This window comes from Calidris pugnax, unplaced genomic scaffold, assembly GCF_001431845.1.
Source record: "Calidris pugnax isolate Ruff unplaced genomic scaffold, ASM143184v1 scaffold17, whole genome shotgun sequence".
In the NCBI taxonomy this organism is placed as follows: Eukaryota; Metazoa; Chordata; class Aves; order Charadriiformes; family Scolopacidae; genus Calidris; species Calidris pugnax.
In genome coordinates, this window is record NW_015090794.1 from 3,972,082 (window position 1) to 3,996,113 (window position 24,032).

The 24,032-nt window shown below is 39.4% G+C and overlaps 1 protein-coding gene across 8 annotated transcripts in view; it reads left to right on the forward strand.

Annotated features, from left to right (window-relative positions):
* TNRC6A (trinucleotide repeat containing 6A) overlaps positions 1-24,032 on the forward strand; it is a 53,892-nt gene that overhangs the window by 26,619 nt on the left and 3,241 nt on the right. The window contains exons 7-25 of one of the 8 annotated variants that reach the window (XM_014936392.1): positions 3,993-4,040; positions 8,102-10,690; positions 11,510-11,674; positions 11,855-12,030; positions 12,325-12,405; positions 12,835-12,886; positions 14,289-14,431; positions 14,781-14,927; positions 15,101-15,238; positions 15,459-15,587; positions 15,698-15,775; positions 16,041-16,251; positions 16,766-16,798; positions 19,493-19,624; positions 21,358-21,516; positions 21,943-22,083; positions 22,630-22,737; positions 22,945-23,166; positions 23,879-23,949. In XM_014936392.1, coding sequence (XP_014791878.1) covers positions 3,993-4,040; positions 8,102-10,690; positions 11,510-11,674; positions 11,855-12,030; positions 12,325-12,405; positions 12,835-12,886; positions 14,289-14,431; positions 14,781-14,927; positions 15,101-15,238; positions 15,459-15,587; positions 15,698-15,775; positions 16,041-16,251; positions 16,766-16,798; positions 19,493-19,624; positions 21,358-21,516; positions 21,943-22,083; positions 22,630-22,737; positions 22,945-23,166; positions 23,879-23,949 — 4,823 coding nt within the window. The remainder of the gene's footprint in view (positions 1-3,992; positions 4,041-8,101; positions 10,691-11,509; positions 11,675-11,854; positions 12,031-12,324; positions 12,406-12,834; positions 12,887-14,288; positions 14,432-14,780; positions 14,928-15,100; positions 15,239-15,458; positions 15,588-15,697; positions 15,776-16,040; positions 16,252-16,765; positions 16,799-19,492; positions 19,625-21,357; positions 21,517-21,942; positions 22,084-22,629; positions 22,738-22,944; positions 23,167-23,878; positions 23,950-24,032) is intronic. The other 7 variants (XM_014936393.1, XM_014936395.1, XM_014936396.1 and 4 more) reach the window with 7 other exon arrangements.

Genomic DNA, 24,032 nt, shown 5'->3' on the forward strand with positions numbered 1-24,032 from the left:
TACAATAGATGTGTCGGTTTCTGAACAGATGTTGAAGCCAATATAACCACTGCTATGTTCTGAATTCCCAGTGTTTATCCTAAGAATTGATCCAAGCATGTTCCTGGTACAAAGCATCTTTTTCGTATCTGGGTTGGATGCACAGATCTCACAAGGAAGGGTCTTTCAGACAGTTCCCAAAGTGTTCTGAACAGCATCTTAAGACTTTTCTTCATATCTAGAGATAATGATAGAGTACAACTTGTTTAGGCTATAAGAATTGCTTTTTGTTGTTAGGTCAGAGTTTTTCTTTGTTCATCTGCCTGAAGCTAGGTTGTCTTCCAAAATGGATTGAGCTTTACCTTAATTACTATTAGTATGTGAGTATAGTTATCCTTTATTATTTTGGCTTGTTATGCTTTGTCTTCAAATACCCTTTTAAGAGTTAGTAACCTTACCTGTGACATGCAGAATTTGCTGTTCAGCAATTTTTTTGGACAATAAGGGCAGTCTGGTTTTGGCTGGAAAAAAGTAACTTTCTTTGTAGGGACCTAGATTTTCAAAGGGGTTTGATATTAATGCATGCTAACACTTAATATGTTGGACAACTGCTTTCTTATTTTTATACTTGTATTTGTTTTTTGATAGTGCACATCACTGCTATGTGCATATCCCACAGATGGTTTCTTCTGAAACTTTACTGAGTTCACAGGGTTTCTCAGAATTAGTGTTTTATACACTACAAAGGATGTGACTCCTAGCCCTTTCAGTTCCAAAAAAGATTTCTGGAAAATAGCCTTGATATTTCACATATTAGTTAAAATTTTGAGCTGTTCTGATTATTGAATCTTTAAGAAGCAGTATTTAAAATGAAAGTAAACAATCAAAGCATTTGAAGCAGTTTATCCGTGTGCCTCTTGAGGAATGTTTCCAATATTACTTTCCAGTATTATTTTTGCAATGTATTGATAGAACTCTCCCAAGAAGTGATTTTTTTTAAGCGATTAATTTTTTATATATATTTTTTTTACTTCACCTGTATAATTTTGTTCCTCTCTGTAGTCAGTTTTAAAGTAACCTTTCATATACTTGCTTGCTTCTAAGATGAAACTTTTTCTCCAGCATATATTCTCTGCTGGTCAAATTGCATGGTAGCAAGTGATTTAAATAAAAGATCACATTTAAATTAAGAAGTATTACTCTTTATACAAACTATTAAACCTACTAATTGTATCCAGAGGGTTTTCTGAGTATACTATCCTTCATTACCCTTTTTGTGCATGCCAGCCCAATATTTAGTTGGGTTCCCACTTGTGTATTGCATTATTCCCAGTTCTGCTCAATTTTGCTTGATTTTGTGCCAGTGTGGCTACACCACCTTTAGACTGGGAGACGTCAACGTGTCCCCGTGTGGTACTGCCACAGTGCTACATGGAGTGTCTGAGGCAGCTTCTTCACTGCGACTAGTTCTGCAGCTTGAATAATGTGTTAATTATTTGAATACTCTGTCTGCACATCCAGCTGGTAATGAAAAGGTTCTGACAGCCTTTAGGGGAAAGAAAAGTTGGCCCGATCACTTTTCCATCTTAAGAAAATGTTTGTATTTAGCATCCTGTAAGATCTTTAACTGTGTGCTGTGCTCAGGGCATTCCAGTCTGTACAAGGTAAACTGGTCAGAACCCACAAGTGGGGTCGGGTGACCAGGGTCTTGTTTCTTGGTGCCATATATCTCTGTTTGAAAGGTCTCTTTCCTCTGGTATAACCAGGAATAACGTCTGGTTTGGATGTTTTGTCATGTTCTTTGAGGACTGTAGGTAAGAGGATAACGTAAAGAAAAATAATTTTCCAGTGCTGGATTTTTGTAATGGTTTCAAAATCTTGTCTAATGAATTGGCTGTGAGGAAGTGTGGAGATGGCCATAGTCCAGCAGCGTCCAAGAGTGACTTCATGTCTTTTCACACCTGTGTATCTGAAAGGAAATACTACTGTCATTTACTGGTCTCAGTCTTTCTCACTCTTCCTAGTTCCTCTTTTAGACTCCAGCAGCAACTTCTAGGTACTCTCCTTGTTGTTATCTCTGAAATTAAAAATCTTCTGAAATTTAACGTATCTGTAGATCCCTTCCCATTGAAAGAATATCCACGTTAACCCAAATGGCTTGTACAAATTTTATACCTTAACAGAGTATCTTTGGAGATCAAGTTCTTGAGTTTTTGTGTTTTGGTTTTTTTTAAAAAAAAAGCATTAGTTAACGGATATTGGGATCGATCTGTATTTTAGGGCTAAAAGGAAAGCTGTAGCTTGAAATATTGAAGCCAAAAATGTGGAAACCGGTAGTGGCCCCAGTTGTTTTATCAGTCATTCCCTGACAGCCCCTGGGCAGGATCTCTCTCCTGTTCCAGCTGTGGTTATAGCTGCTTGGTAGATGCTTTGTAAAAGTCAGGGAGCACAAGTACTGCTAAATTTAAAGTTTAATTGCCTTTAATTGCTCTGGCCACAGTAAGTTTTTAAGTCTTCGGTATTTGGAGAAGTTTTTAATTATATCAATGGTCAAAAAAAAAAATCTCTTGTGTTTTGTGTAGACAGTTGTCTTCTCGTTTCAAAATTAACCTGCTTGGTTTAGAAATAAAGCTTAAGAAGGGGTGGGTTGGGATTTTTCCTGCTTTTTTTAGAACATTTGGCATATCTTTTTAATAAAAACACATAACTGAAGCTTATGCCATGTAGTACTTCTGAAACAGATACAGTCTTGTACCAAGATGGTTGTTTTTAGAAATCTACATAAGTAGCTCTTTATCAGAACGTTTTCATACCCAATTCAGTTGTTTGCTTTACTGAAACTTCCCCCCCCGTGTGTAAACTTCACATGAAAGGAAGGTCTTGAATGCTGTCTTGGTGTGTTTGTTTGCTCTGTGCTTTGTAACACATCAGAATAGCCAGGTGGTTATTCCGTAATGCAATGATTTATATAGTGAACTAAAATATTTGCCAGCAGTAATTGCTTACAACTGTGGGACAGAACAAAACAGGAGAGCACCATCAGGCTCCTGGCCCTAGTCCAGTTACTTGGATTCCTCCTTTGACGCGACTGGGACTCGCTTTATTTATCCTTGTGCATCTTGCAGCGGAGCTGCAGAATTGTGTTGCTGCCAGAGCCTTTGGAAACAAAAGATTCTTCCTGTGACTGGAGGGGTTTTTCTCGGTTATTGTAGGAGTCAGGGAAGAAGTGAGCAGCTGGGATTTGCAGTTAGTAGTGAAGGAGGTTAACTTAATTAAGGAAACGTTGCCTTAAATGTCACAGTTAGGGTCTCCAACTGTAAAAATTTTGAATTGGGAACATTGACTTTGATTTCATACGCTGCTTTTAGCACACTTAGGAGGAAGAAACTATGAAAGAGTGGTTAATGAAAGTTTGTTGCGTACACACTTAGATTAAGTCAGAGTCGGACCGTACTTAGTTCTGTTTGCTAAATCAGGTAGCAAAATACTGATTTTCAGGTGCAGAAAGTATGCAATTCAGAGAAGTGATCTGAACTTGCTCAGGTTTCAGGGCCAACCTCTGAAATTCTTAAGTTAGTACAGTCAAAAATCAACTGGTTTTGGTTTTGATGACTACAAATTTTTCCTCTTTTATATAAAATCAGACTTTTAAGGACATGTTAAATTGGTTAATTAACTGCCAAATGTATAAAAACTAACTAGTAGTGGAAATATTTAGTAAAAGCAACAAATTTGCTGATAATTAAATGCTATGTGTAGAAAGCTGGCTTTGCTCTTGGTGAATCTCTTTCTTGTGTGTTCAGTGCTGGGGGTGAGGCTGTACAGAACTTGCTTGTCGCAAGCGCAGTCAGTAACATCTAGAGAGGGCTCTTAAGAGAAACTTTTCCTGAAAAAGGGGTGCTAATAAATGGTTTTAAAGTAATGAGTGGTTTGGGGACTGTTCTCAAAAGGCTAGTTTACTTCAGTAACATTTCTGTAATTTTCTTCCTTTTTTTTTTTTTTTCTTTTTGTAGGCATGCCTCCCATTCGGGACTTGGTGAGCCACTCCCCTAACCAGTCAGGTTAGCTATTTAAATCTCACCCTTTTTTATGCTACATGTGTTTGTAGTAGTTATGTGCTTCCCACAATTTTGTCTGATTTTTTTTTTTTATTATTATTATTCCTTGGCTTTTTTATTTAATAACATATGCTGTGTGAATGACTGACTTAAGTATACTGTCTCTGTGTCATTACATAGTACATTTGGTTAAACATTCTTAATTTTCTAAAATAATGTCAGAATTTATACCAAGACAGATGTTTTGACTTTGTGGCACTTAGGCTTTAAAATGCTAAGTGTCTTTTTTTTTTACCTCTATGCTTACATGTCAAATTGCCTCTTCATGGTATTAAATTGAATAATCTGTGCAAGCCTGTGCTTTGTATCAGAGACATCTCCCAGCACAGGGGAGAAAATCATCTCTGGGGGCCTTTTTGTTTTGAATGCTGAGATTATTCTGGGTTAGCATGGATGTGGAAGCCTACAGCTGTGTGTGGTGTTTACTGGATACGAATGTGAGGAACACTTGCTGTTTATTTTTAAGTAATATTTTGGAGCGAATGTGACGTCTGAGGGCCTGGGGAGGTGCTGTATGAGATGCTCTGGAGTAACGCAGCCAGTGCTGTAGGGTGCTTTGTACTGGCTCTGTTTCCAGCTGTCCCTCTCAGGCTGCTGTGGGCACTGTGCTTGGGAGAACACATATGTCTTCCCTCTTTAATCCTGCTGTTTACTTTAGACCATGTGATGATACTTCAAAACAAACAAACTACTTTAGAAAATATATACAGTTTCCTTCAAACTTTTCCTGCTAGGATAATTCATAGCTAGAAAGCAGTCAATTATTAAATGACAAATTATTAAAAAAATCTTATCACATTGCTGAATTTCAAGAAACACACATTTGTGTAATTTTTTTTTTTTTTGTCTGGGGTTTAATCAGCAAAAGTTCAGTTGCAGCTTCTAAATAGTTTTAGGGGGAAAACCAAGAGTAGAACTGTAGGCTGTTACTGGCTGGTTTTGCTGTGCCCCAAATGTAGTACGTTGTCAACTGTAATTTTTTGATTTTGAGGGTGTTTTTGTGATATCTGCCAGATATGAAAAATCAGAGATAATAGCTTGCTTATTCAGTATTTATATACTTAATCTCAGAGGTTCATGGGCTGTGGAGATTCAGACAGAACATTTCAGAACAGTGGCTCACACTAGAAATCTTATGTCCAGGAGAAAGACTGCTAGTCAAGGAAGTTCTGAATGTACTAGGGTAAGATTCTGGATGACTGGAAAATAATCATGATGTGCTGTTTGTGTATTGGCTCATTACAAACTGTGTATCGCATCTAAATTAGTATAAAAGAATTTTAATAAATACAAGCTTTCTTTTTACATATTCTATTGCTGTGCAAATTAGGATTTGTTTACCCTTTCACTCTGGCTTGTAGTCATAACCTGTATCTCTTTCTTCACACTGAATTCAGGCTGTGTGCCATATGTGCACTTTTGTGTTGTTTTTAAAATTGATCACATTACTGCGGTAATGTTTATGTAATCAAGATTTTGTTTTGTTAGGGCAGCTTTTGATACTGTTGGTTCTCTTGTTCATGAGAGCGCAGATGACTTAACTCTTAATTAGCCTTTTAATATAGGGTTAAAAATCTTTTTTTTTTTAATACCAGTGTGAGATTTGGAATCTTGGGTTTTGTTGAACAATTGTTTAGCTATAAGAGTTTTTTTCTTACTGACACATTAAGTGTCAACTGAGTGAATGTCTTCCAGTTCTCCCAAGGATGCTGTGTGGTTCCCCTCTTGGAGCTGCCAGGCACTTCTAACCATTGCAGCCCTTTTTCTACCTGCCACAGGTCTTTTTCCACTATTCCCTGTTCCAAATTGCTGTGGCAGCATCCTTGTTTCTCATGTTGTAGTTCCTACCTGAAGCTTAACTGGTTGCTTTGACTCTCAAGCTTCTATTCTCTTGGATGGTGGAGGAGAAGTGGGGGATCCCTGCTCTGTGCTGGTCAAGACTACCTACTCTTGGAGGCAGGGTCTTTGCCAAGATTATTTTTCTCTGTAGGATGAATAATAGTGATTAAAAACTAATGAAAAACACACCAGAACTTTTTGCGCATCAGTATAAACCTCAGTAAACTGTCTGCAATAACTTGTTCCTTCCCGTTTCCTGTAGATCATAAATCTAAATGATGTAGTACTTAGAATTTGTTGCTCTGATTTAAAAATGTGGGATATTCTGCTTGTCGTGGTGGTCTCAAATTCCTCTTGTGAGACAGAAGGCTGAAACAAGGTCTCTTTTTAAATATACATCAATTGTGCTTCTCTTCAGATTGGTCAGTCGTGGTCAGTCATGATAAACCACATCAACTCTTGTTGTGGTTGAGTCGGGGCACTAAGAACAGGCTCCTGCTGAATGATCTGTGCTTTTGGGAGCTGAGCTGTTGCCAAAAATCTTATCTTCTGTGTACTTTAACCTGCAAATAGATGGCAGTTTTGATTAACGTTTTTAATAGGGTAGATGCAACTCAGTACCAAGTTACTGAGCTGTAGGTAGGGGTTGGTGGACAGCAGGGGTTGGGGCTTTGGCGCAGAATTGACACTGCTTGTAGCAGGAGGAGGAAGCTGGTGAGACCGGCAGTTTCCTTTCAGGCTTCACAATTAACGTGTATTTCTTGGAAACACAAGAGGTTTGTAAATTAGTGTTATATTTTAAAAATAGGGAGTCCCTAAATGTTCTTTAAACAGCTTTTGAGAAAAAATAAAGATTGATATTTGTAGCCTTTTTGTTTCGATGAGCTGTGTCTGTTCAGGTGAGCAGGTACAGTTTCATGCAGGTGTTCAGGCAAAGCAACTGCCCTTTTTTCTGGTCAGATGTAAGGCATGTGCTGTAAAAATCCATTAAGAACAAGTAGGAGCTAGAATACTTTTGTCTCTTATCTTTAGGTACATATTTGAATATTCTAAGTTAAAGCAAGAAAAAGGAATGTTACAAAGTAAAGTTGACAGTTTATTTTTTTAAAAAACCCAATGTTTTAATGGGCAGAGAGCATACTTTTCTGTGTATACAGCAATCGAGCCTACACGAGTATGTTTATTCTTTCAGTTCAGGCAAACACTAAGTAAAAAACTTCACTGACATTTAGTACTTGTGTTCTGTTGCCAACTTCATTGCTAGTTTTCACATGCTTCACACTTCCATAGTTTCATCTTCTGGTGCACCTGTCTGACTGTGTTCTGATTTAACAGTTTGGCGGAGGGGGGGGAATTGTGTCTCTGCAGTAAAGCTTTAGACATAGGAGATGAAAACTTGATAGCACTTATTTTGTTACAAATACTCCATGGAGCATGTATTTAGCCGTGAAAAAGGTTGTAAGTAAATTAGGATTTATGTCTTGATTTCCAGACATGATCAGCTTATTTATTGAAAAAGAAACAGTAGTTCTTATATAAATGAAAATGAGAAGTATTGGTTCAGTTATTGCATTTAGTCTGTATTTCTACAGCAGCAGAACTTTAGATTGGTCTTGTGATTTTTTTTTTTTGTGTGTCTGATTCTTGTATTATAAAAGAAAATGTCTTAACTTGTACTTAAGCTATCTTATATAATGATTTTTAATGGAGGGGGTGTGTGTTTCCCTGGCTGTTGTCACACAGCAATTGGTACTACTAGGCCAGTTTATTATCCTATTTAGATTTCTGCTTTTCAGAATCTCTTTGATTTTAATATAGTGTTTTAGTTTTTAGTATGTATATGTTTTTACATATATTTTTGTATGGTGATATAGAGTATTTTTTTTAAGACTGTATCTCTGGAAAAAAAGAACTGTAGGGGTCCTTCTTCCTGCTTTTTGTGAGAGTGCAACTGTGCGTGCTGGTGAGAAGTGTTCTAGGTTATTCATGTGAGAGTGTTCTGAACAGCTGTACTTGGAAGCTTTCTCTGTCATCTTCAGTGACTGTAGTGTTAAAACAAGCAAAATAATTCTTACTTTATACTGTTTTTTTTTTCTCTTCTGCTCCATGAAGTAATAATACTAAATTTATAATAATGCTTTTGGACTTTTCCTTCTTCTCTTTAGATCTGAACCACAGTGGTCTAGGATCCCATTATGAAAATTCTCACTGGGGACCAGTCTCTTCAAATAGTGACTCCAGCACAAACTGGGATAAAGTTATTGTAGACGGCTCTGACAAAGAAGCATGGCCATCAATCACTGGCAGTGACCCAGAGTTGACATCAGAATGTATGGACACTGACTCTGCCTCTAGCTCTGGGTCAGAGAGAAACCTCGTTATAATGGCTTCAGGGAGCACAGGTGGTGAAAATGATGGCATTCGAAATGGCATTGGACATGGTTCTCAAAATAAGTTTGTGGTTGGTAGCAACAGCAATAATGTGGGCAATGGAAGTATTAATGGGCCGTGGGGTTTATCCCATGGAACCATAATAAGCACATGTCAAGTTTCTGTGGATGCTCCTGACAGCAAATCTGAAAGTAGCAACAATAGAATGAATGCTTGGGGCACCATAAACTCTTCATCAAATGGAGGGTTAAATCCAAGCACTTTGAATTCAAATGGCAACCATGGTGCCTGGCCTGTATTGGAGAACAATGGACATGCCCTGAAAGGGTCTGTAGGGAGTGGTAATCCTGGCACAAGTATTCAGTGCAGTACCATAGGTCAGATATCTCTTAGTCAGAGTATTAACTCTAAAGTGGGTGGTTCAGCCCATGGTTCCTGGGGAAGCCTTCAGGAAAATTGCGATTCTGAAGTAAATGGTACAAGGAAGGTTTCATTCAGTGGGCAACCTCAAAACCTTAACACTGAAATGAATGGACCAAATAACACTACTAACTTTATGACCTCTAGTTTACCAAACTCTGCTGGTTCAGTGCAGATTAACGAACTGCCTAATAATACAGGGCACGGGGCCTGGCGCGTGAGCACAATGAATCATTCTCAGATTCAGGCCTCTCCAGTTACAAACGGCACTTCCATTTCTCATCTTAGCAATGGTGAGGCGAAAAATGGTGGATCTTATGGTACTACATGGGGTGCCTATGGTTCTAATTACTCTGGAGACAAATGTTCAGGCCCAAACAGCCAAGCTAATGGTGACACTGTGAATGCAACTCTAATGCAGCCAGGCATTAGCGGGCCTGGCAGCACTAACTTTCAAATCAACGGGAATAAAGGAGGAGGGGTGTGGGAGGCAGGGACAGTCAACTCCCAGAACATGCCGTGGGGAAGTGGAAACGGTGCAAGTGCTGGCGGGAGTAGAAGAGGATGGGGCAACCCCCCACAGAACACTGGCACTGCCATTTCCAACGGGGAATGGAGTAAACTGCCTAGTAATCAGCATTCCAATGAAAGCGTGAACGGAAACAGCAGGAAGTTTACAAATGGATGGAAATCTACTGAGGAGGATGACCTTAACAGCCAGAGTCCTGCTGCTTCTCAGATACCTGAGCAGAACAGCGCGTGGGCCAAAACAGGTACGGGGGACAGCGAAGGTAGTTCGGAGAGCACTGGATGCCACGAAGACAGAGTAACTACAGAAGGACAGAATCGAGAGCGAAGGAAAGTTGACCAGCATGCATTACTCCAAAGCATAGTGAACAGAACTGACTTAGATCCGCGTGTCCTTTCCAACTCTGGTTGGGGACAGACTCCAATCAAACAGAACACTGCCTGGGATACCGAAACATCACCGAGGGGTGAAAGAAAAACTGACAATGGGACAGAGGCCTGGGGAGGCTCTGTGACACAGACTTCCAGCTCAGGGGGGTGTGTGGATAGACCTAGCCCTAATAATAATGATACCTCATCTGTATCAGGGTGGGGAGATCCAAAGTCTGCTACAAGGTGGGGAGACTCCAAAGGGTCAAACAGCCAAGGGGGGTGGGAAGAAGATTCTGCTGCTACAGTAATGGTCAAGAGCAATCAATCATGGGGAAGTGGCAAAGAGGAAAAGTCATCTTGGAATGACGCACAGAAGATCAAACAGGGATGGGGAGATGGACAAAAGGCCAGCCAGGGTTGGGCAGTTTCTGCCGGTGATAGCTGGGGCGAAAATTCCAGAAGTAACCATTGGGGTGAGTCTAAGAAATCCAGTTCAGGAGGAAGCGACAGTGACAGATCAGTATCTGGTTGGAATGAGCCAGGTAAATCAAATTCTGTTACTTGGGGAGGTAATAGTACAAACCCAAATAATTCTTCGGGATGGGATGAGCCTGCAAAGTCTAATCAGAACCAGGGCTGGGGAGACCCTCCTAAATCCAATCAGCCTCAAGGTTGGGGGGATTCGTCAAAGCCAATCAACTCTCCAGAATGGAACAAACAAGATGTTGGCTCTTGGGGAGCACCATCTGCCACAGGCAAACCCCCAGGGTCAGGCTGGCTGGGTGGACCGATGCCGGCACCAGCGAAGGAGGAAGAACCCACTGGCTGGGAGGAGCCATCCCCTGAATCAATACGCCGTAAAATGGAAATTGATGATGGAACTTCTGCTTGGGGGGATCCAAGCAAATACAACTACAAAAATGTGAATATGTGGAATAAAAATGTCCCAAACAGTAGCAGCAGTTCAGACCAGCAAGCACAGGTACATCAGCAGCTACTGTCTTCAAGTGCCATGTCTAGCAAGGAGAGCAGTTCGGGTTCTGGTAAGAGTTGATTTTATGCAAATTTGTCTTTTCTGTTAATTGTAAAACAATTAGCTTGTTCTTGCTTCATATAACAATATTTTAGTTTCAAAGTGGAATGTGAATGTGCCATTGAAGTACCATTTTTAGCTATATAAAAAAAGTAACAGCTATGCACACAGACATTTGAGATTTTTATACAGATTGGAAGGTCTGTTCTAGTTTTAAATAGCTTGAGTAATAAAGACTAGACAGCTCTACTTATATTCTGGGGGGTGGGAGAACAGAGAAAATGTTTAAAATAGTATCTGAGGAATTTAAGTATTTTTCTTCATTTGATACTAAAACAGCTAAAATGTAATGTTGTCAGAGAGCTCCTCCAGAAGAAGTTGTTGAGTTGCTACAGGACAAAATGAAGGGTGATGGTTTTATATGGACTTTAGGTCAGACTTTCTGATCTTCTTGTTCTGGGAGCAGTGAATAATGATACTTGCAGAGGAGCTTGCCTGGTGTTTATGAAGTATTTTGTGTTCTGCCTCTTTTTCAACTGTGAAAAGGAGTAGCTTAAATATAAAGAGCAGCTCTTAGAAACTTAATATCTCAGAAATTTCTGTTATCAAAATGTAATTATTTACATATGACACTTGTATTTTTGTGATTATGTTTTTTTATGAACAGCTTACAGTTGTAATTATTACCTTTATACAGAATGTAAATGGGTACTATTATGCTTTTTATTGTATGTTATGGGTCTAGAAAAGGCAAAACACTTGAGTCTCTTTTGATAGCTTTTTTTAATGCTGTTTGAAAACATGCCAATAACTCATACTGTTTAAAAAGGTTGGGGAGAGCCTTCTACTCCAGCCACTACTGTAGATAATGGAACTTCAGCGTGGGGTAAACCCATGGATACTGGTACTAGCTGGGGAGAACCCATCAGCGATGCAGCAGGCACCTCTGGCTGGGGAAATGCTTCTCTTGGTCAACAGGCTTCAAATAAACCTGGTGAGTGCTTTCTGCGTCATCTTTGAATAGAAGTATTTGGGGAAGGCAAAATACTTCTCTAGAAGCTTTACATTTTTGAGGGCTTTTTTTGTCTTGAAGTAACCACAAAGCTGATTTCTATGTTAAGAGCAGTCGGTTGCAACTGAGATGTTAAAGTGCTTGATTTGTTTTCACAACCAGGGCCTAAATCTATGCAAGATAGTTGGTGTGGAGATGATATGCCATTGACAGGCAGTCGTCAGACCAGCTGGGAGGAAGAGGAGGATGTAGAGATTGGAATGTGGAACAGCAGTTCTTCACAAGAAGCTAACCCATCTTTAAATTGGCCACCGTATATGAAAAAAATGCCCACAAAGGTAATTCTGGCTTGTGAGATGTCAGGCCCAAATGTAAGAATGCAAGTTGGCCATGGAAAGAAAGAAAGAAAAAGCCACCGCTGCTTTCCTATTCTATAAAATAATTCCCAGAGGAGGTAGAGTCAAGATTTTTGCACTGTTGTCATTTCTAAAAGTGAAGTCGGAACAGATTGCTGCACCGAGCAGAGTATACCATTAAGCTTTAATCTTCATTCATAATGTTTTATGATGTAATTTAAGCAGTAGGTGGCAAACTTCTTCTGAGTATCACAGGAATTCCTTTCTATTTTTAAGGGAATAATGAAAGGTGGAAATAAACAAGATGAAACATGGATCAATCCATTCATTAAGCAATTCACAAATCTCAGTTTTTCAGTAAGTATTGACCTTTACCTGGCTTTACTGCCACCTTAGAGTGCTAGTTATAATACACAGAGATTAAAATGTTTAATTGCCTAATGTTCATTTTCATTGTATTTGTCATTTTAGTTCTGTTTGTCTCTCCTCTGTTACTCATCCCTTTTATAAAAATATCTGTTTATTGATGCAAGGTGTTTTTGTAAACACTACCCACATGTTCATCCAGTAGCCTGTTGCTTTACTTCGTTACATACGTATTTTGGTGAAGATATCCGTTTTCAGTTGGGTAACAGCTAAAGGGAGAAAATGCTTTGAAGTAGCATCTGATTTGTCTTGCTTTGTTTTTTCTTGCAGGTTTGAATTGAAATAGTATATATGAATCTCTTTGTTTTAGCTGTTAAAAATATTACTATTAAATAATTATGATTCGTTTTATTACTTCAGAGAGAATCACCAGAAGAAACCATACAGAGCAATAAGATGGACATGTCTGGAGGTAAGAACAGAAGAACCTAGCTGGGGTTTATTGCTTTCCTTTCCAGTATCTCTTTTAGTTTATATCCTTCTGGTAATTACTTTTTAAAAACTGTATAGTTATAGCTATATCTAGGTAAATACATGTTTCCCTAAAGAAAAGGAATACCCTTGTATATGAAAAAAAAAATGTGCATGTGAGTAATGCTACACACCTGAATCACCTGGTTGCTATAGTAATATTATCCATAAATCAAGCTAAGCTTATTTATATTAAGATGACATGAAAGAATATTTTCAGGGTGTGGTGTGTTTGTTTCTTGTAATATAAATATCTAGATTGCCTTCTAGATATCTTCACTAAATATAAACAGAAATGTTCCAAGTACCACACTTGCTCATTGTGGTTCATTCCTGGAAACACACTTTCAGTTCTAAGAACTAAATTAATACTGAACAATTATTTTAGAAACATTTAAACCTGAGTGTAAAATGATTTGTGAGCAGTTTTATTTGAATCCATTAACTGTTATGATTCCCCTAGCAAATCAAAAATAATATAATTCTTTAATACAATAATAACAATATATTATAACAATAGATATTTAATTAAGAGTAATTGTAGCATTGTAGTTTTTATTGTAGCTGCACTGTTTTTATTCCAGTTTAAAATTGGATATTTTCACTTTTGGGCTCATAGTCTATTGTGTAAAGAAATTGTTCTATGGATTTTAGATTTTAATATGAATGGGAAGACTCATATTAAAATTATTTCAGTTTTTTAATTTGAATTCTAAAAATCTGCTCGGAAAGTAATTCCCTTGTACTGCATACTACTGCTTATATTTTGATCTTCTACTTGCCTGGTGGAATTAATGATAAAAGATAGATTAGAATTTGCTTTTAATAAGTACAAATACTTTAAATCTGTGTTTGGGGATTGTTTATTTTTTTTAGCTAAATAGTTGGGTTTTTTTCTTTACTGAATCAAGTTAAAGGGCCTCTGAAATACTACACACATGTAGGGTATGTGATAAATAAATATGCTACTTCAAAGCCAAGACAATGCTTATTGCTACTAAAAAAAAAAAGTGGCATTCACAACTGGAAACTCAAGTTTAAACAATTATAATTTCTTGGTTTTGAGAGAAAACTGAGAATAATAATTTTGTGAAGCCCAGCAAAATCTGACGCTTTGCTGATTCCAAGTTTTAAGTTGTCTGTAGCCATTGATTCATAGTGTTTCCTTTCCCTTTCCAATAAAGCCCAAGGAGAGGAAAGCTAAGACTGGTCTTTTCTTTTATTAGTGTTTAGCTTGAGATCAATATTAGTTGAGCCCTTCACAAGCGTAAACTGGTTTCTTGTGTGTCTGCAAAATTGAATAATGCTTCAATGTTGTAGTGACATCTCTCGACTTTTCTTAGGGTTATTGCAAGAAAAGCGGATGGAGATGGATAAGCATGGCCTCAATGTTGGAGATTACAATCGTGTGGTTGGAAAAGGCCCTGGTTCTCGTCCTCAAATTTCCAAAGAGTCTTCCATGGATCGCGGTCCTTACTTTGATAAGGTCAGTAGGTGTCTTGCTGGTGGACACTTCTAAACTTCTTTGACTCTGCGTTCTAAGTAGTTATCTGTGTGCTCCTTAGCTTTCTGCCTTTAGTGGAGAGGGAAATTAGGGCTTCCTTGTTAATCCATAAGATACGTTTTGTTCTTTTTAACATAGTGATATATAATACTAAGCACTTTCTGTAGCCCATTTGCAGTGCAAATGACTAACCTGATCTCTTTTGTTTTCTGCCTATTTCCTGCTGGTGCTGGACTGTCATGTGACTCTTCCCTTCTGTTCCTGGCAATGGTTTCTCCCTTCTGCTTGCTTGCTGGCTGGGTGTTGCGCATCGGTTTGTCTGTCCGAGCAGGATGGCATTGTAGCAGACGAGTCCCAAAACATGCAGTTTATGTCCAATCAAAACATGAAGCTTCCCCCTTCAAATAATGCACTACCTAACCAAGCCCTTGGCTCCCTAGCAGGGCTGGGTATGCAAAACTTGAATTCTGTTAGACAGGTAAGGCTGTGTGCATATCCTTGGCATGTTACTTGACAGCATTTAATACCTTTTGATATAACGTCCTAGCTACCTATGTGATTGATGTGTGTTTAACTTCTAATTCAAATGTGTAGGGGTGGGAGAAGCGGCAAAAGAGGTTTATTGTCACTAACTGTCCATTCTTTCCCCAGAATGGCAATCCCAGTATGTTTGGTGTTGGTAATATAGCAGCACAGCCCAGGAGCATGCAGCAGCCTCCAGCACAAACTCTTAATTCATCTCAGCCTAATCCACGTGCTCAAGTGCCTCCTCCATTACTATCCCCTCAGGTAACATTCTACGTATAAATTAGCAAAATCCCGCTTCAAAAAATTGTGGTTTGTTTATTGGTGTTGCTGATGCTTATTCTGTAAATATTGGAAAACATACTTGGCTTGATCAGTGTTTCAGAAACTAGGCAACTGTTAACCAAAGATGATAATATTCTACATCTAGTGTAACTGATGGCATGTTACTGTCACTCACTCTTCACGCTGGTGCATTTTGCAGGTTCCAGTATCATTACTGAAGTATGCACCAAACAACGGTGGCCTGAGCCCACTCTTTGGCCCACAACAGGTAGCCATGTTGAATCAACTGTCCCAGTTAAACCAGCTTTCTCAGATCTCCCAGTTACAGGTAAGCTAACAAAGCTAGTCGCTCTTGTGTTCTGTATGAAAGTCTAAGTAGAGACTTACGTCAGCTGTAAACTGTTCTTAAAAAAACCACCACAAAACACTGTCTCCTAGCGGTTGTTGGCTCAGCAGCAAAAAGCGCAGAATCAAAGAAGCATGCCTTCTGGTGGTCGTCAACAGCAGGAGCAGCAGGTAAATAAACACGTTTATTATTAACTTTCCAAACTGTCTTTCAAAACTTGTTTTTCATCCTGAGCTGCGTTTCTTGTTATAAATTGTACTGAAGTGTGCAAGAGTGAATGGGGTTTTGACAAGCTTTGAAGGAGTGACTTGGCTTAATGCTGGGGTTTTGCTGGGCTGAGATGCACAGAACCCAAAGATGTGCTTCATTGTCTTTCTTTTAAAGGTGGAAAAAAGCTTTTGCCTATTTATATTGTAACTGCTCTGTTTTTTTAAGGGTCGATCTCTTAGTATGCAGCAACAGATGATGCAACAGTCCCGTCAGCTTGATCCAAACCTGTTAATGAAGCAGCAAACTCCACCCTCTCAACAGCAGTCACTCCATCAACCCACCATGAAATCTTTCCTCGAGAATGTCATGCCCCATGCGACTCCTGAGCTACAAAAAGGGCCATCACCAATAAATGCATTCAGCAGCTTCCCTATAGGTGGGTTTCTCCATGTTAATTTCATACAGTCAATTAATGCTTATGCCTTTCTTCTCACGTTGCCTGCCTCCTCTGAAGACAATAGACTTTGTGGGGCTTATCCTGTTATATTTGTTCAGCTCACTCATACACTTATTCCCAGAAGTGACTCTGTAAGTTAGTGCAAAATGCTTTACATTCTTAAAGAATGTTTGTCTCCTTTTATCCTCTGGGTCCCAAGGATGAGACACAGTCCTCTTGCAGTTATCATTCCTGGAGCTGAAGGACTTTTAGAAGTAGAATCCATACAAAGAATCCATTGATGTGGTTTCACTTCTTTGGATCTTAAAAATGTTTTCAGTGAATCTGGAGTTGCATAGGTAGAACACAGTTTTAATTTCCCTTTTAGTGGTTTTGTCCAGAAAAGAAAGCTTTTAGCTCTGCATTTTTAAAGAACAGTTGTCTCATCTCAGGCAAAATGTCTAAACGTTTACAAATAAAAACATCTCCTGTTTCTTTCTCCCTACATTTCCAGGCTTCTGTCCAATTTCTACTTCAGAAATTCCAGGCTTGTATATTTTCTCCTTACTTTAGGTCCCTTTTTAATGCTATCTTATACCTGATACAACTGTATACCATTTACCTCTTGTTCCTGATCCTTATTTTTTGTTTTCCCCTCCTCTTCAGTTTGCTTTTCCTCTAAGTTATTCTAATCTGGTCATTTCTTTTGGGCTGATTTTCTTTGCATTCCCATTGCCCTTTGTAGAAAAGTTTGTTAAATAGAGACTGCTGCTGAAGTCCTTGTGCTTATAGGTGGAGCATTATGGAGCCAGAGGGTTGGTGCAGGCCGTGCTCTTGCGCTGCATGTGGCACACTGGAATTTTGCTTGTGGCCAGTCTTAAGTCCAGGCTGCTGCTTAATAGTTGCTGCTGCTGATTGGCATTGAGATAGAACTACTGCTTTCATTCAAAGGGCACAAGGCATAGAAATGAAATTTACTTAGCTGTTAGAGACATTGGATTAGTTCTAATGAAAGGAATATTTAACTTTCTCACCAAACTTCATGCTGACTAATCACATCCTGTCTACATTAGGTTCCTTTCTGTTTTGTTTCTTGAATTGTTGTATACCAAGTAGCTGCTTTCTCACCTTAATCGTTGCCACGTTTCAGGAACCTGCAGTATATGTAAGATTGTTTTGAGGTCTCTCAGGAATCTGCTGCAGTGTACGTAAGAATTCATTTGGATCCCTTTGGAGTAGTGCTGTACAGTGACATAAGTGGAGCCACACTCGTTCCACAGATAAAAGCTTTAGGGTAGAAATAGTAGGTTGCTGGACTTTCTGCACCCTGTAGTGAAAAATTGATTCGAGTAGCATCAGTCAGTAGCATCCTCCAAGTGCACAAAGTATAGTAGTGTGGTCGTGTGAGGAGGAGCTGAACTTGCCAAGTTGTCTTCCAGAAAATCTTGCAGGTACGTTGTTTTCTCCATGTTCTAATATTAGTGTCCAGAGACCTAGCAACAAAAGCAGGGAGGTCCCATTTGTATTCTGGGGAACTGAATGATTAATATCTAGTAAATCCTGACACAAACACAGAGACTGGGGGAGCAATGTGTCCTTCTCACCAGTTGACCAGTTCTGCAGTCACATCCTGATTCATTTATAGAATTAAATATTTCTAATAATAAAAATAAGCCTTTTTTTGCCAAATAGTGAGTATAGCTGAGCAGTACAATTGGATATGAAAAACTACTTCTGGGAAGACCATTTGAATTCTAGGTTATTCCAGGGACTGATACTCATCCCCCAGTCCACAGATTTCAAATGCAGAGCTATGGCCGTGGGTCTGTGCCTGCCAAGGGGCTGGCATTGACCTGATCAGCTACACGTGCCTCTCTGCCGGCTCATCATCTTTCTGACCCTTCTTTTAGAGGCCTGTTTTCTGCAAGCTGCTTCAGAGTTAGAAGAAGGGTTATTGTTGTGCACAGGTTATTGCTCTTACAACAGCAAAATACCAGAGAGAGATGTCAGAAATGGGATTGATTGAACTTTCACTTTTTTCTGTTTGAGCTATCCATAGTTGTGACATTTCTTAAAACTCAGCTGTCCTGTTACAAGGCACTTTCTCTGAGGCTTTTCAGGGGGCTGCTTTTCTGGCACCAGCATCTGCTTATGCCTTTGAGAAAAACAAATGGGAAAAAAAAACCCAAACCAACAACCAAAGAGAAAAAAAAAACAACAAACCAGTTTGTATATTGCAGTGAATATCAACTTAGGAACTAAATGCAGCACTAACTTCCAGTGCTGAGGGAAGGTGTTTCTAGTAAAGATTTGAGAAGTTCCCTGTGTGCTTCATGCCTTAAGTCAATATGCTGTAGTGGTTTATTTTCAGAAATGAAGTAAATAAATCCGAAGGGCTGGAAATGTAACCCAGGTTTGGTTGTGAATTAAGGATTCTTATAGATCTGCAAGGAGAGCAGGCATCCCAAAGTCAAAGGTGTGGGCACATTGTCTAAGCCCAGAATCACTGGGTCTCACAGGTATTTGAACTGTTTTGGGTTGGCATTGTTGATTCTGAGGCAGAGAAATGTTATGGAATACAGACAACAGCTTAGAACAGGCAAAGACAAGGTTTGTTCATTTTCTCTTAGTGAGGTTTTAATACTGGGTGTGAATAGCAGTGTTAGTGGGGAGCATTAGTATCAGGGGTGGTATTACTTGTGCAGCTCCACACAAAGTGCTTATCTATCTGTGCTGGTGTGGTTCAGAAGCTGGAAGGTGTCCTGTTGAACAGCCCAAATGAGAATGGGAATGAGGTGGTAACTACAGGTACGTAACTTTTGCTGAACAGGGATGAGAAGAGACACCCTCCTGCTGAGAAGCAGTTACTGAGCGTAGCTCTTCAGGGTTCCAGTACTTCTACTTTGTACAGATGAAACCAATTGTTGTGCTAGTCCTAGACTGGCGTTAGAAATGCCACATTTTTTAGGTGGTTTTACTTTCTTGAACTTCCTCAATGGCTTCTTCCACTGACATTTGTGCATGAAGACATCAGCTGAGAACTCGGGAGTGCTTTGCATTGCTTAGCTTCTGTCTGTAGTTAAGTTCACTGTATTAAGTGCTAGAATGTTTCTCAAAAACAGAGACTTGGAAGCATGAAATAACCATAGTAATATGCTCTTAAATGTTTATGAGGACAATAGTGGTAATTAGCAGAAGAAAAACATATAGTCTATATCTTATAAGCTATGTATATTTTTAGGAATGAACTCAAACTTGAATGTAAACATGGATATGAGCAGTATTAAAGAGCCACAATCTCGATTGAGGAAATGGACTACAGTAGACAGCATTTCTGTGAACACATCCTTAGATCAAAACTCCAGCAAACATGGTATGTTAAACCTGTTGTTCAGTAGCATTTGACATTACACATCGAATTTTCATTCTTATGAATGTAGGTGTGTGATATTTCAGCCTGTAGTTGTAACGACTGTTGTTTGTGTTGCTTGTAGCTGTCAGAATCGTTCAGTAGCATTTAACATTACACATTGAATTTTCATTCTTATAAATGTAGGTGTGTGATATTTCAGCTTGTTGTTTGTGTTGCTTGTAGCTGTCAGAATTTGTAGTGTCGTGTCGATGCCAGACCTGCTGCGTGCCTCGTACAGCAGCCCGTAGCTGTCTTGAATGTTTTTACTTACAGAAGTGATCTTGTGATAAGATTTAGTAGAAACATTGTGCAGAAATCCTTTTTAACCAGACTTTTCTTTAAGTTTGACTATTGCTACTACTTTTATCTTAATCTGGATTGGAATGCTTAATATTTTTTTAAATCAAAAGCTTCAGATTCTCTAGCTTTCTTACCCCCATCCCACCTCCGCTGGCCTTAAGGTGATTTATGGAATTTAACTCTGTGTACATGCATTCTGGTCGTGTCTGACATTTTTAGTTACAGGTTTTGATTATGAATGTGTACATTTGCATTCTAAAAATGGGGAGAGCTTAGAAGGGATAGACCAGGACTGTTGCTGTACTTAGCTTTAGAGGAGGCGGACTTGGTTGCTTCATATTTCATTCCAGTTATCAGGATTCATGTGACATTTCAACTGTTTCAGTTGCTTGAAATCTCATCCAGTTAAAATTTGAGTCTATAGCACAAAGGTTCTGTGTCTAAAGATAGTTATAAAATGTCTCCAGTCTCCTATTACTGTTCAGTCTTCAGATTGTTTGGATATTTTTAGATGTGTCAGCTGTTTTACTACTACAACATGACTTGCTGCCTTAAGCATCTAGTGGAGATACCCTGCTACTGCACTTCTGAGCTTCACCTGATTGTTACCGATAAACACAAGTCAGAAGTGTTGGTGTGACTTTAGCTGTAGGTAATGATCTCTGAATAATATAAGGAATTTGATTATTTTAATTCCATATTACATTGAATTGCTAGTAAAAGTCATTTGTCCCTCAAAACTGTAGAATATCTTTGGCTTTGCTGTGCAATAACTTTTAAAGTTCTCCTTACAGGATTTGTGGAGAATCAAATAGGCTGTGTGCAGTGCTTTCATTCCTTGCTCTGCCTCCAGGGGTTTTTATTTTTATTTTTTTTCCCCCTCCTAGGAATATGAGTAGAATTCACAGAGCTTTGCAGTAGCTAAAGATACTTCAGACTTTGTAGATGAGCTTCCAAGAGCCCTCCCATCACAGAATATATTCACTACCCCTGTTACCCAGCTGGGGTTTTGCAGAGTGCTCTTACCCTCTGGAATTAATATTTTACTTAAATTTCAGTATACTATTTTAATGAGATGATTCCATGGGAGATCATTCCTGTGGTTTTCTCCTGAATTATTCAGAGACATTTCATTTTAGATTATATAATCCTGTATGACTTCCTATATAACTTGACATCATAAGAGGGCAGGATGTTGCTATGTATTTCATGAATGCTTTACATGGGCACGATTTTGTGTGTATATATAGAGGTATATAAAAATTGGCTGTGAAAAATATTTGATGACTTTTTTTTCTTTTTTCTTTATATATATACATAGAGGTATATAAAAATTGGCTGTGAAAAATATTTGATGACTTTTTTTTCTTTTTTCTTTTTTTTTTTATAATCAGGTGCTATTTCAAGTGGTTTTAGGCTGGAAGAGTCTCCGTTTGTTCCGTATGACTTTATGAACAGCAGTAATTCACCAGCCAGTCCTCCTGGATCTATTGGGGACGGCTGGCCCCGTGCCAAATCGCCTAATGGCTCTAGCAGTGTTAACTGGCCACCAGGTACACAACACCAGCCCTTTGCCTGGTTCTTACTGCTCAAGTGGTGTTTCTTCTCTGTTCCTTGATCGTTACGTGCAGAGGGAGCAGGGAAACAGCTGACAGAAAAGCATTAAGGTGTGGTTTTAGCAGATCAAAACTGAGAGCAGCGGTTCTATTGTACAAACAGAAGTTTATCTCCCTGCTTTGAGATTTTGCCCTGGTCAGATGGGACCAGGAAAACTAGAAATGAAGTGAATAAAGTGAAAAGAAGATTAAGTCAATTAAATGCTTAAACGGTTTTGGATTTTCAGTCATTAAGAGAAGTATTGTTTAGACAGCTGTTTCCTGTTAAAAAAAAAAAAAAAAATAACCTTCTTTTTTGAATCTCTATTCCTAGAGTTTCGTCCTGGTTCAAAATAACCTTCTTTTCTGAATCTCTATTCCTAGAGTTTCGTCCTGGTGAGCCATGGAAAGGTTATCCAAACATCGACCCTGAAACTGACCCTTACGTCACTCCTGGCAGTGTCATAAACAATCTTTCAATTAATACTGTGCGGGAAGTTGACCACCTCAGGGACAGGAACAGTGGTAGGTTCAGATGCTACGTTTTTCTAATTAATTGTCTACTGATCTTCCTTCAGTCACACAGAGAGACTGTTTACTTGGAGATGCGTTTGTTGCTTGCTCATCTCCTTGTTTATCTTTTGTATTCTGGATTGCATGGCTGAAAAGCTCATCTTTGGCTCAAGCACTGCTGCTTGATGCAATGCAACAGCTACTCCAGGAATGCGGGCAGAGCGAGCTGCTGCTCTGCATCCTGATGTAATTCTGTGTGCAGAGAGGCAGCGTGTTTGAAAGTAGGCGAGGAAAACTTGGCCCTCTGGCCCCTGCAGTACTGTAACTAGCCTTGCAGTGAGTGCAGGGTGCTTCCTGCTGTTGAGTGTGCTTCCCACCACATGGCCTTTGCATCAGGGATTGAGGACTGAGAAGAGTAGAGGTGGTCCCTCATCTGACGCTGCAGATGCGTTCAGTCTGGACTATGTTAAAGTTATAAAGTTATGCTCTTTAGTTTTATTGCATTTGTGATGTGCTGTGCTGTGACTGACTTCTGTCTGGTTTTGTTTTTTTTTATAGGGTCATCCTCATCTTTGAACACCACGCTGCCTTCAACTAGTGCCTGGTCATCCATTCGTGCCTCCAACTACAATGTTTCCCTCAGCAGTACAGCACAAAGCACTTCAGGTGATGTCTGCTCATATTGTCCTTTGTGTGCTTCAAGGGGGATACTAAATGTTAATGAAAAGTAGTCCTGAGGTCTCATCTGAGTGGTAACTTAGCAAATTTTCAAAGTAGCTATTTTGATTTTTCTCTAATTTAACAGCTTTTATTTGTAACCAGGTAGCATATGCTGCAGCATAGTGATTGTGGTTGCCTTTATATGTCTTTTAGTAGCCAGAAACAGTGATTCCAAATCAACATGGTCTCCTGGATCAGTCACTAACACCTCTCTGGCTCATGAGCTGTGGAAGGTCCCTTTGCCACCTAAAAGCATCACTGCTCCGTCCCGCCCACCTCCAGGGCTAACAGGCCAGAAACCACCGTTGTCCACTTGGGATAATTCCCTTCGTTTGGGTGGAGGATGGGGAAATTCTGATGCCAGATATACCCCTGGTAAGGATGTCTTTCTGTGTGTGAAGGTGGGTTTTGTGCTGTGATCGAGCTAGGGAGTCTCCTGTGCGTTTGGTTCGATAATCTGTCACTGCTAGCAAACAGCTGCACCGGTTGTCTTGCCAAAAGCAGAAGCTGCTCTGTATATCCTACACTGCATTGCAGCAGACTCTCTGCTGAATCAAACTGGGGGGAGGATGGGGTATTGTATGTGATGGCAATACAGATGGCACTGATGGGTTTTCTGTCCTTGGCGTGGACCATCTCTCCAAACGCTTTCCGAGTTTGACATCTGGGCAGCTGAATGCAGTTGCCTATTAAGCATATTTCAGAGTGTGGCTCATACCCTAATGAATTAGATCATGGTAGTACAGGCAGTCTTCAGGCTTCAGAACTGTTCTGAGCTAGCAGCAAGTCTCAAAACAAATATATTTGTATTTTTGCTTTAATTATGATTATCTGATAACAATGGAGCTACTTACAACTGTATTTACATGATCGAATGCTTCAGAAAGTAAATAAAAAGAGTAGATGCAGACTTCAAATCCTGTGCCATCCCAAAGTAGCTTTCTAGTGGTTTTAAGTCTGGAAAAGATGAGTACTAGATGAGTTTTTCTTATTTATGAACGTTCCTGTTGGTTGCCACGCAGCTTCTCATGCTCCTCCTGACACCAGCGTGGCAGGAACCGACTCCTTTTATTTTCCCTCCTTTTAGGTTCAAGCTGGGGTGAGAGCAGCTCAGGGAGAATAACAAATTGGCTTGTTCTAAAAAACCTTACACCTCAGGTAAGGCTGGAGCACGCGGGGACATGGTCCGGTGCGGGCAGAGCGGGATGGTGGATGGCTCTGTGGCTCAAGGTGGAGCTTTG